The sequence below is a fragment of the Cololabis saira genome, chromosome 10 (assembly GCF_033807715.1).
Source record: "Cololabis saira isolate AMF1-May2022 chromosome 10, fColSai1.1, whole genome shotgun sequence".
NCBI lineage: Eukaryota > Metazoa > Chordata > Actinopteri > Beloniformes > Belonidae > Cololabis > Cololabis saira.
Genome location: NC_084596.1, coordinates 20,621,631 through 20,632,468, shown reverse-complemented (window position 1 = coordinate 20,632,468; position 10,838 = coordinate 20,621,631). Strand labels below are relative to the sequence as shown.

At 38.7% G+C, this 10,838-nt stretch overlaps 1 protein-coding gene across 1 annotated transcript in view; it reads right to left on the bottom strand.

Annotated features, from left to right (window-relative positions):
• Window positions 1-835: 835 nt before the first annotated feature.
• Window positions 836-10,838, bottom strand: part of prkci (protein kinase C, iota) — a 42,764-nt gene continuing 32,761 nt past the window's right edge. The window contains exons 14-18 of the mRNA XM_061731968.1: window positions 7,541-7,666; window positions 7,117-7,196; window positions 5,512-5,601; window positions 2,639-2,754; window positions 836-2,548 (exon numbers count right to left, since the gene is read on the bottom strand). Of these exons, the coding sequence (XP_061587952.1) occupies window positions 2,461-2,548; window positions 2,639-2,754; window positions 5,512-5,601; window positions 7,117-7,196; window positions 7,541-7,666 (500 nt within the window). The 3' untranslated portion in view covers window positions 836-2,460. The remainder of the gene's footprint in view (window positions 2,549-2,638; window positions 2,755-5,511; window positions 5,602-7,116; window positions 7,197-7,540; window positions 7,667-10,838) is intronic.

Sequence of the window (10,838 nt, the reverse complement as noted above, 5' to 3'; positions counted from 1 at the left end):
ACAGGTTTCCATCCACCATTGTGGGAGTTATTGCCACGTGTGACATCAATCCATTTGATCATTTTTGGCACATCATTTTCATGGTCCTCTTTTTTTTTCTTCCCCCTTTTAACACTTGACACGGGTGAGGGGAGACAGCAATTCTCAGTGTCAGTGACCTTTGCACCCTCGGGGGACATCAAGGCTTCTCTAGGCCTTCACAAGACAGTTTTTTTGTTCTTCTAAAAGGAATAAAATACTTAACAAGGAAAAAAAAAAAATGTGTCAGCCCCCGAAGGTGGAATGTTACCATGGAAAAACCTTGAACCTGGCTCTAATTATTCTGACAGGAAAAACACCAAAGATACTTTCCACCAGGAGAGGTCCATTTTGTTTAAAGAAATAAGGTTTCATACTTTTTACTTTTTTTTTGCTGTATTTGTACAACAAATTACACCTCGATTATTAGAAATGCATTATACTGAATGATTCTTCTCGTCAAAGACATAAAACCTTATTTATCAAAGGAATACTGCAGGATTTTAGGAATGCAGCTGCATTCCCCCATCCTCAGGATGGGGGAGAAAATCTCTGCAGCAGAGACAGGATGACCCCAGTCGATCCATACAGTTCCTACACACACACAAATCAGCTGCATCTTTCTCGTCCTTGTATTTAACACCATTATTCATCCAATCATGTCATATCTCGTCCTTAACATAAGGCGATCCTGCTTACGTTGTTATAACGGCAGGGTTTCATGCTCACACTTGGCAATGCTCCTCAAGAGCTACTGAACACCTTTAATCAAAATTAAGACTCAAATGTATGGCAGAGCTACACTAACAAGCAGATATCACAAGAGAGAAATAAAATGTTTATTTTTACCATCTGTGTTTCCTCTTTAACACTAATAATTACGTTTTGTGGATGGTAAATATCCACAAAACACAAAAAATACAAACAGCTGTGTTTCAATTGGGTTCACACTTAGTTACAGTTTGGAATTAATGTAGTTGTAAAAAACAAAAAACAAAAATCAAAATGAAACCCGATTCAACAGAAAAAAATAAGTGACACAAAAAGTGTAACAGATGTTATTTATATATTCCTCCACTGACCACGCGAGCCCCAAACATGCTCCAAACAGGAAGACTTCATGCACCATTGCTTAGTGTCATTACATTCAGGAGACAAAAGAGTCAGTTTCCAGGGATTCTGTAAGCAGTTTTAGAAAATACCTAATTCAGTAAATTACCTCCTGTCTGCATGTGGTACATTGGTGGAGAAGAGATGACCGTTTTAATGACGCATGTCAGGACGAAAACTGCACTGCGTTTTGGGTTTAGTTGCCAATATGTTATTTTAACAATCACTTTGAACAAAAACAAAACATACATGGAATGGAGAAAATACAAATAATATAAAAGCAAATGATTCATATAGGCATAGTTTTTTAAAACAATAAGAAAAAAAAATATGAAAATATAAATTCTATGACTGAGGACAGCACATTTTTCTTGTGTATACTGTACCATCTAATGCGTACCAAGCGCAAGACATTTTTCAGAAAAATGTTTTTGGTCCAGTGTGGATGCGTATTTCATGGAAAGTCTGCACGGCAACGTTAAGCCTGTGCTCCAGCATGCGGGTCCTTTGTGCTGCTCTACTAGCCCATTTGCGTTCATTCACAGTTTGACAGAATTATATCTCTTTTATTTTACTGTTTAGGTTCCTTCATTCTGGGAGACGGGATGCTCACTCTTTATTTTCCAGATGTTGAATATGTATCTAGTTCTCTTACTCATTTAATACTTTTATGACAGGTATAATATTAAATAAAATTTGAGAAAAATATATAGATGTTTTATATCTTTTTTTTTTTTTTTAAAGGCTAGTGTTACGAGTACTCTTTTTTTTTTTTCTTATTTTCTTTTTTTCCTTCTACCGAATGATAGTCGAGACAAAGCCAATTCCAAAATGACGATTAAGATGTCATTTGTGTGTCCGGCTTGAAGTTAAAAAGGCCTTGTCTGACATTTGTCCTTAATGAAAGTTTCTTTTACATACAAATAAAATATGCATTGACAACACCCCACCAGTTGGAAGGAGAGGATGCTCAGTCTCCCAGGGGCTTTTCCTCGTCTTTCTCTCCCCCGTGTGCAGCAACCTTGGAAGAACTTTGTGGCCGTGTTGGCTACCGATAGAGGCCCCAATAAGAAAAAAGACATCAGCGCAGATTTACATAATATAAAAATAATTAAGAAAGAATGTAGGCTTAAGGGCAAGTGGTTATAAATGGCAGAGTGTGAGACTGGTTTTGGCAAATAAGCGTTCTACTGTTCATGTGCGGCCCCTCGAAAGGAAGCTTGATGTTGCCAGGTTGTCTTGTAACCATGCAGCCTGAAGACACTGAGATGCCACACAAGTATGTGATTGTGTGTGCTTGGGTGGTGTTCATGAGCACAGACGTCATGTCTCTCACACACACTCCTCCGCAGACATCAAGAGGGGGTTGATGTACTCAAACCCTTCAAATTCCGACTGGTCGATCTTTTTGACAACATCCCTACAGTGGAAGGATGGAAAAAAAACAAAACAGTTTCAATAAAATGAACATAAGAATTGACGACTGAGAGACAATCAAGAGAGAACTCACTCGTCGTCGGGTGTGAGCTGGATGGGTTCATTGGTGAACTGGGCATCAAAGTTGTCCAGTCCAAATTCTCCTGAGATGTTAGGCTTGAAAGGAGGGACCACCTGCTTCTGCTCCAGCTGAAACGACAGATGAGCCATCAGGAAAGACGACCACAACAACCTTTCAAACACCGGTGATTCTGCCCCTTTTGTGGTTTTTTTGCCTTAAAAGACAGTAAATGTAATTTTTTTTCTGATCTCAAGAGCTCTGGTCAAACAACGGAAGAACTGTAAGAGCATTTCATGAACCATTAGTAAAAATATTAGAATAACATGCTGAGGGGGACCACTTTAAAATCCGACTGACTGGTTGATTAGATGAAAAAAGTTTATTTTTTTTAGATCAATAGATAATTCAAATTAGGGCTGTTCGATTAATCGATTTTAAATCGTAATCGTGATTATGTAATTAGAACTATGTTAAAACGTGAAAATCGTAAAATCGATTTTTCACTTTTTTTTTTTTTTTTTAACCTTGTCTGCACACATATTAATGATTGATACCATATTAATGATTGATGGTAATACCTCTCAATACCTGCGACAAGTGCCCCATGGGAGAGGCTCTTTAGTGTAGGAGGGGGCGTTGGAACGGCCACCGGGTAGACCGGCTCGTGTTCCTTGCAAAAAACTTGCAAATGTGAATAGCAAATGTAATGACTGACATTACACACCTCTACCTCCTTCATGGGTTGTATTATTATTTAGCATGCAAAGACCCAGTTTAGTTTAATTAGAAAATGTCTTGTTTTATTTAATTGGAAATATAACTTACTGTATGTTTGCAAGTGCTGATTTGCTGATTTTTGTTTTCAGAGATAAAACTTTATATTTTATTATATTTTTTAAAACTTTTTTAAACTTATTTTACAGAGTTTTGCCCTTTATTCATTCATTTTTGGTTTAATAAGAGCAAAGTTTGCACTTAAAGCCCAATTGGGCAAATGTTCAATAAAAAAAACAGCATATTTGAAATCATATCTTTGCCTTTTGTCAATTCACAAAATAATCGTAATCGAAAATCGGATTTTGAGAGAAAAAAATCGAGATTTTATTTTTGGGCAAAATCGAACAGCCCTAATTCAAATGAATGATTAGTTTCAGCCCATAAGCTAAGACTAATTGTGGAACCACAATGAAAATCCCTACACCACCCAACGGCCTTGGCAAGTGGCTTGTACTGGCCACACTGCTTCTGTGATTGCAGTTATCACTGCACAGGTAACTGAATGGATCCAACTTCAGCTGGATGCAGTGCTTGTTTGGAAACCAACAACTGCTCCCCCTGCAGGCCATGGGCTGAAACACAGGGCAAACCTTTGGATTTATGTTCAGACAGAGGGAGAAGGTGGGGGGGGAGTGTAAGCTGATCTGTCCAGACACTCTGACCGACTGCTGGGTCCCACGTCCAGACCAAACAGGGGAAAAGAGGTCACGGTGATCCCTGCTGAGCTCCGCTGTCTGTCATCCAGCAACGTGTCTGCCTGCCTTTGTCGATAAAATGTCCCTGATCTTTCACACGTGGAGAATTTAAATAGTGCAGCCGTTCAGAGAAATGTCAACATGAACTCATTTGAAGCAGAACCGGTTTTTGTGCTTTTATTTTGATGCATGTACACAAGGTTGGAAAATTTAACTGAGAAAAACTCTAAACATTTACTGGTTTCATCTTCTTGGATGTGAGAACACCTGACTATTCTAGGTTTTAAATACAAATAGATAAACATTTTGGGATGTGCTATAAAGCATATTTTGAAGATGTAACATTTCAGACCTGATATATTAATTCATAATTAAACAAACATTTGGATGCAATTATATCCATGTCAACACTCAAGTCTGGATTCGGCTGGTATTGGTTTCATTTTACACTCCTAGGTGTTGTAAAACAGGAATCTCACACACTTCTAAATAATAACTCACTTGTTACTGAAACTCAGAGCCGGAAGCTGCAAAAATATCCAAGTATTTTTAGTGGTAGATTCAATTTCACTGGTGTTCCTATAAGCAATTCTGAGATACCCAGCAAAACTGTAATGTATACAGGGCCCGACCTTGATTTCCTACTCCGGAGATCCAGATTCATACTTACATTTGGTCTTCAAAGATAAATAATAGACATGCATTACACAGTCATAAAGTCCAGTCATAGCAAAAGGCAGCACGTAGTCTAATGCGGTTTTCAGGATCAGTGGCCGAGACTGCAAACCGCAGCATCAGAGAAAGCAACAAGAGTCTCTGTATTTACTGGAAACTAAGTGGGTAGTTCACAACGTTTCAGATTTACAGTAAAAGCAATAGCAAAACAATGGCTAAAATTAACCTCAACTATGACTTCCTTTTGAAAATGAGTCATTGGTTTAACAATTCAGACATCCACAGTTCACCAGTTGAGCTCTATATATTCTATCTCCATGATCTGTCTCCTCTCATTTGCTTCCTCTCCATCTTTGCCTGTGTCTCAGCCCATGTGTTACTTTCTATCTTGTCACTGCCAGTCTTCTGCAGAGCCTGTTTATTTTTAACAGCCTGTGTTTTTAAGACAAAAGTTTGAATCCATAGTTAATCACCCTTTGCTCTGACTAAACGGCTGGAGCTCGAGGGCACAAAGGGGAGAGGGTGACCCCAAACATTTAAATTTGACCTCCTGCTCTCTACAGCTGCTTCCTGCTCTTTCAAGTTCAATATATGGATTTATTTTGACCTATTTGGTTTCAGGCATCCATGGGTTCTGATTTAGTTTATTTGAAATTCTCCTGAAAACCACGATAAAGGATAAGGAACGAAGAAGGGAATGAAAAAAAAAACAACCAAATAACTCAAAACATCACTCACAAGGTCCCAGTCGACATTTCTGAAGAATGGATGGCCCATAATGTCGGCAAAACCGGTTTGAGGGTGGCAGCCCAGACGCTCCTTGGGATCCTGTGGGAGCGCCGGTGAGAAGAGGGTGAGAGACGGTGAGAGACGATTGCAGAAGAGAGCGATAACGTGTCAAATAAACGGCAAGAAAGAGAGAGGGTGAGAAGGTGGAAAGGATGTTCGTTATTTCAGTGAGAGGAGGGGTTCAAAAAAAGGCAAGTGAGAAAAAGCAAGAAGATTTCAGTATAGAAGCCTGGGGTATTTGAAGCAAAGATTAAATAGTCAAAGAGGCACATTACTGCAGCATCAACTGTTAAGAAAAAGACATGGCTGTGTAACTAGTTAAAAGGTGCTAGTACATTCTCAAGATGGGTATCAATAAGTATTTTTATCCAGGTTGGGTTACCATCTAAGGGGAAAAAGATCTAAATATCCAGATATCTATCCATCTATCTAGATATATAGATGCATATAAATATACAGTTGGGTAGTACGTTGCTCCCCTTGCATGCTTAATTTTCAGGGTAAAAATCAAATCTACTTCTTAACTATATTAAGTTTAAAACAAAAAAAGGCAAACAAGAAGAATCCTGAATGTCTCAAACGCTACGCAAGCTTTTTGTTTAGTTTTAAACCAAATCAGAAAAAAAAAAAAGATATTGGGAGGCAACAATCTTCAGTATACTTTAACATCAGATCCATATCCAAGTAGAATTATTCAGCTTCCCAGTGTATGTCATTTAGACGGCGCATCGCGCTGCATTCGCTGTAATTCTTAAGTGGGTTTTTATCAGGTTGTAACCCCAATATGGAAAAAGGAAATCCCTGTGGAAGAAGGATGGACTGGTGTGTGTAACTGCATCGCTTAAATCCAGTTGCTTTAGCCAGACCTGTAAAAGTCGTGCAAGGGAGCTAGTACACTTTATCTCTGTAGTATTTCAACCGAATTATGTCAGACGTTTCATTAAAAGCTCAGGAAAATCCTTGGAAAGCATGTCTTATTTAAAATCAGCAGTGCACAAATCTGAGTGACAAGACGGTGTTAATGCCAGTTGCCTCGACCGCATAGGGAGGAAAACCTATGAAGGTTGGCAGTTTTTTCTCCCTCTCTGCTGGAGATTATGCAATCATTCTTTCAAGTCAATCAATACTGATAATATTTCTGCTCTCGAAATGAAAACAGTTCATCATTCAGATGATCAGCCCTGTTAGTTAAATGTACAGTAAACCAGATATTATTTTGAAATTATGTTTCCGAGTTTCCATCCTCCATTATAAGCAAAAAACCCCTGCAGGGAGAATTAAAACCTTTTTATTTTATCTGCTAAATTGAGGGAGACAGATTGAATTTTGGTATTCTAATGCTGCTCTAATGTGATACTTCAAAATGCATGTAAAAAAGTTAAGGGAAACTAAACGGAGACAGAGTGAGGGAGGGGTGTGTGTAAATCAGAGAGAGAAGGAAAATCCAAGACAGTGACAGATGGCAGCTGATTTGCAAGGGCCATAACAAAGCGACTCCCAGCAAGAGCCAAAGCTGTTTAAGATTGATACTGGCGATGTCTCATCCCTTCTTACCTTGTTGAGGAATCCTTTGAGAACGCTGGCCGCTTTGACTGACAACGAGCGGGGAATTCGAATCTGTTTTTCTAGTATTACTGCAGGAGTGTAAAAGAAAAGAAAAGGTTGAGACACCAAACACTAAAATTACAACAATAACTGACACTGTAAATACATCAGTTCTGTGGCTGTTTGGGCCTTAAATTGTGTTTCGGTCAGTCAAACCAACACTTTACTGGCCAATAGTTGAAACCCAAAACATTTTAAATTAAAGAATGAAGAGAAAACACATGAATTCACATATCTTTCTCTAACAGATGGCAAACGCTTGGCACAGAAAGAAGCTGTTATAAAAAGGTGTCAAAAAAACAACAACAAAAAAGAGAGAAAAAGCACCCCCCCTCCCTCCCTTCAAACTAAACCTTAGCAACGTGTTTGCTACCTTGGAAGAGGTAGTCTTCTGTGTTCTGGTCCGGGTTGTCAGAGCTGCCAACAATGTCGAACGGCGACCGGCCCGCCATCATCTCAAACATCAGCACGCCCAGAGCCCACCAGTCCACGCTGAATCCTGAGACACACACATTGTACATTGTTGAAAGATACAAATATTTTAATATACCTTTTCAAACAGGAATAAAACAATGTCAGAGAGATTTTCAAAAATGTTTATTATACCTACTTTCGGAGTAATACTTTCAGATATTCAACGATAGATATAACACTTTTTAAACCTTTAAAACCTTAAATTTTGACTGCCTACCACTGCATAAAGAATACCAGCATTATACCGTTATCCATAATTACTACATAACTGCATGAATGAACATGTTTTGAGCAAACCACTCGGGCAACAGACAATGAAATACAAAGTCTTACAAAGAACCCTGGTGTCAGTGATGTTCCTCTGACCATGTTGCCTCAGTCATGCTGTTTTGTTTCTAAAACATTCAAAAAATAAGACCTTATCTGACATAATATGCAACTTAACTCCTGGTACAGACCATGGTTATATCCCGCCTTGATTACTGCAATGCCGTCCGTATTAATGGTGCCATCGGTGTAAACCGGAGTCAAGTTCTCTCGTCTGATATGTCTGACCTGGCAATAAAGCTTTTCTGATTCTGATGCCCTCCTAGCCAGCTTTCCAGTTTTCAAGATCAAACTGTTACAAAAGGTCCAGACTGCGGCGTCAAGACTGGTCTTTACTCAACCCGGACGGGCCGACGCCACACGTCTGTTCAGTGAGCTTCACTGGCTACCTGCTTGAATAAAAACCAAGACCCTCGTCACTTACCTACAAGGTGACCTCAGGGTCCGCACCTGCCTACAATATATGAACTTTACCACAAGAGCAGAGTCATCTCTCTCAACATTCAACAGTTTAAAAAACTATCCTCTTCCAGGAACACCTTGTCGTGAACGCACCCTCTAGCTTCCCAGGCTGCACTTGAATGTCGTCTTAGTTGGCTGCACTTATTTAAATACGGTTTTATCCGCATCTTCTTTGTGAACCGTTACTGTGACTTGAATGTATTCCTGTTGCAAGTTGCTTTGGATAAAAGTGCCTACTAAATGTAATGTAAATAACTATGAAATGACACAACATACATATCATTTCACTGTGAAGGCTGTCAAGAATCTGACTATTCAGAGAATTGTTCATGGATGTCGTGTTTGATTGTTCTAAATTTATTTTGCTTCAAAAAGTTTTTTCACATGAAAGTAGAAAGTAAACGAGGAAGAGATGTCTTCTCACAGGGTCATAGACCTTCAAGAAAGAAGACGGCAGCAGAACCAGGTGGGAACGTTCATATAATCTATTTGTGGGTTTAAGTTGCAGGTGTCATAACTTGAAGTGGGCGTCAATTGCAATTTGCAGACTGATTATTTTGGAGGCAAAAAAAAGAAAAACCATTTGTCCTCTTGTGTTGGTGTTCAGAAATTAAATGATGAACAGAATAATCAGTCAAGTGCTGCTAATCAAATGCATTTCATTAATTCATCAGCAAGTGTCAGTTTGAGAGTTTGATGGTCTGCAGCATAATGCCAAAGAGAAAAGACCTCAGCAATGATTTTAGAGCGGTAAGTGTTTCTGAACAACAGGGCCTAGGGGCAATACATGGATGTTATAACTTTACAGATGTACAGTGTATGGTGATGTTTAAAAATGAAGCTTTTGGAGTTCTGCAACACCTCTATGCCAGAGTACTCTGCAAACGCAGACAAATTCACAAGGATCTTACTTTGCACCACTGCAGTTGATTTAGGCTTTGCTTCGCAGCACAGGGATCTAAACGCCTTTTCAGTCATTAAATCAACCGTGAACTCCTCTAGACATAAAAGTACTCTACAATCAAATGCCAAATCAAAGGCCTGGCTAAAACTGGTCATGAATCAATGGGGTTTAGCTTGGATTATTAAACAAATAAAAGAAATTTATGGGCCTTTTCCACTAGTACCTACTCAGCTCCGCTACGCTTGACTGTACTCTGTCTTAAGGGTTTTCCACGAGGTGATCGTACCGGTTAGTATCTCCTTTTTTTCTCCACCTACTTAGAGTTCCAACTGAGCTGAGTCAGGCTGAAAATACAACGTCACCAGGCTGAGAGCAACGTCTCACAACTCCTTTACACCCGCTAGGGCTGGGCGATATATCGAGATTTTAATATATATCGATATATTTTCCAACGCGATATGGTACGAGACAATATCGTTTATATCGATTTTTGAAAAAAAAAAAAAAAAAAAAAAATTTTTTTTTTTTTTTTTTTTTTTTTTTTTTTTTGTTTTTTTTTAATGATTTTGATATAGCTTATTTTGTGACAAATGGACTTGAATGTTTTATTTGAGAGTTGCACAACTGTTTTGTTATTTGCACAACTGTCAACCTCAGTGGAAAAGTCTGCCTGTTACTGTCTACATTGTATTAATTGCACAGTGTATTTTAATTTAATTGTTATGCAGGAAAGGGATATTTGTTTTATTTTATTCAAGAAGCATTTTATTCTATATATGCAGGCAGTTTATTTTTATTTCATTTGTTTTATACATGTTGATATTGTGCAGACCTCTGTTAATAAAGGAACCTGTGTGACATTTGGCACGAGGCTTTGTATTAAAGCTGACTGTTTTTTTAAGGGTTTGCCTCAGAAAAAAATGAAGCTAACAAAGATGCTATGCTATAACGCTTTGGGGGAAACCCCAATTATGGTACAGAAAAAATATCGAGATATATATCGAGTATCGCCATTTAGCTAGAAAATATCGAGATATGACTTTTGGTCCATATCGCCCAGCCCTAACACCCGCCATATTTAAAAACCCAGCAACAGCAACAACGATATTTAATTTACAACTAAACTCTGGTTCAGTGAAAAATGGCAAGTAGACCTACTCCGTGGTGCAACGATGAGTTCCACACGTTTCTGTGCCTCATGGCCAACGAGCGTATCTAGAAGGCTCTCGATGGAGCAACGTGGAACGAGAATGAAGCCCCACCCACATTGAGATGGTACTGAACTGTGATGGAAAACGACAGACCGAGTTGAGTCGTGTAATGGCAAAGGGGTTATAGACCTGTTCTGATATTCAGCGTATTCAAGTGCACTTTTTAACTCTGAAAAGCAGGTGATAAACCATGACCTGAGAGTGACGGCTAGGTGATCAACTAAATGGAATCAAGCCAACATTTCTGTAGATTTTCTTCATTAGAATAAAAATGCCTACAGTGAAAAAGAGCT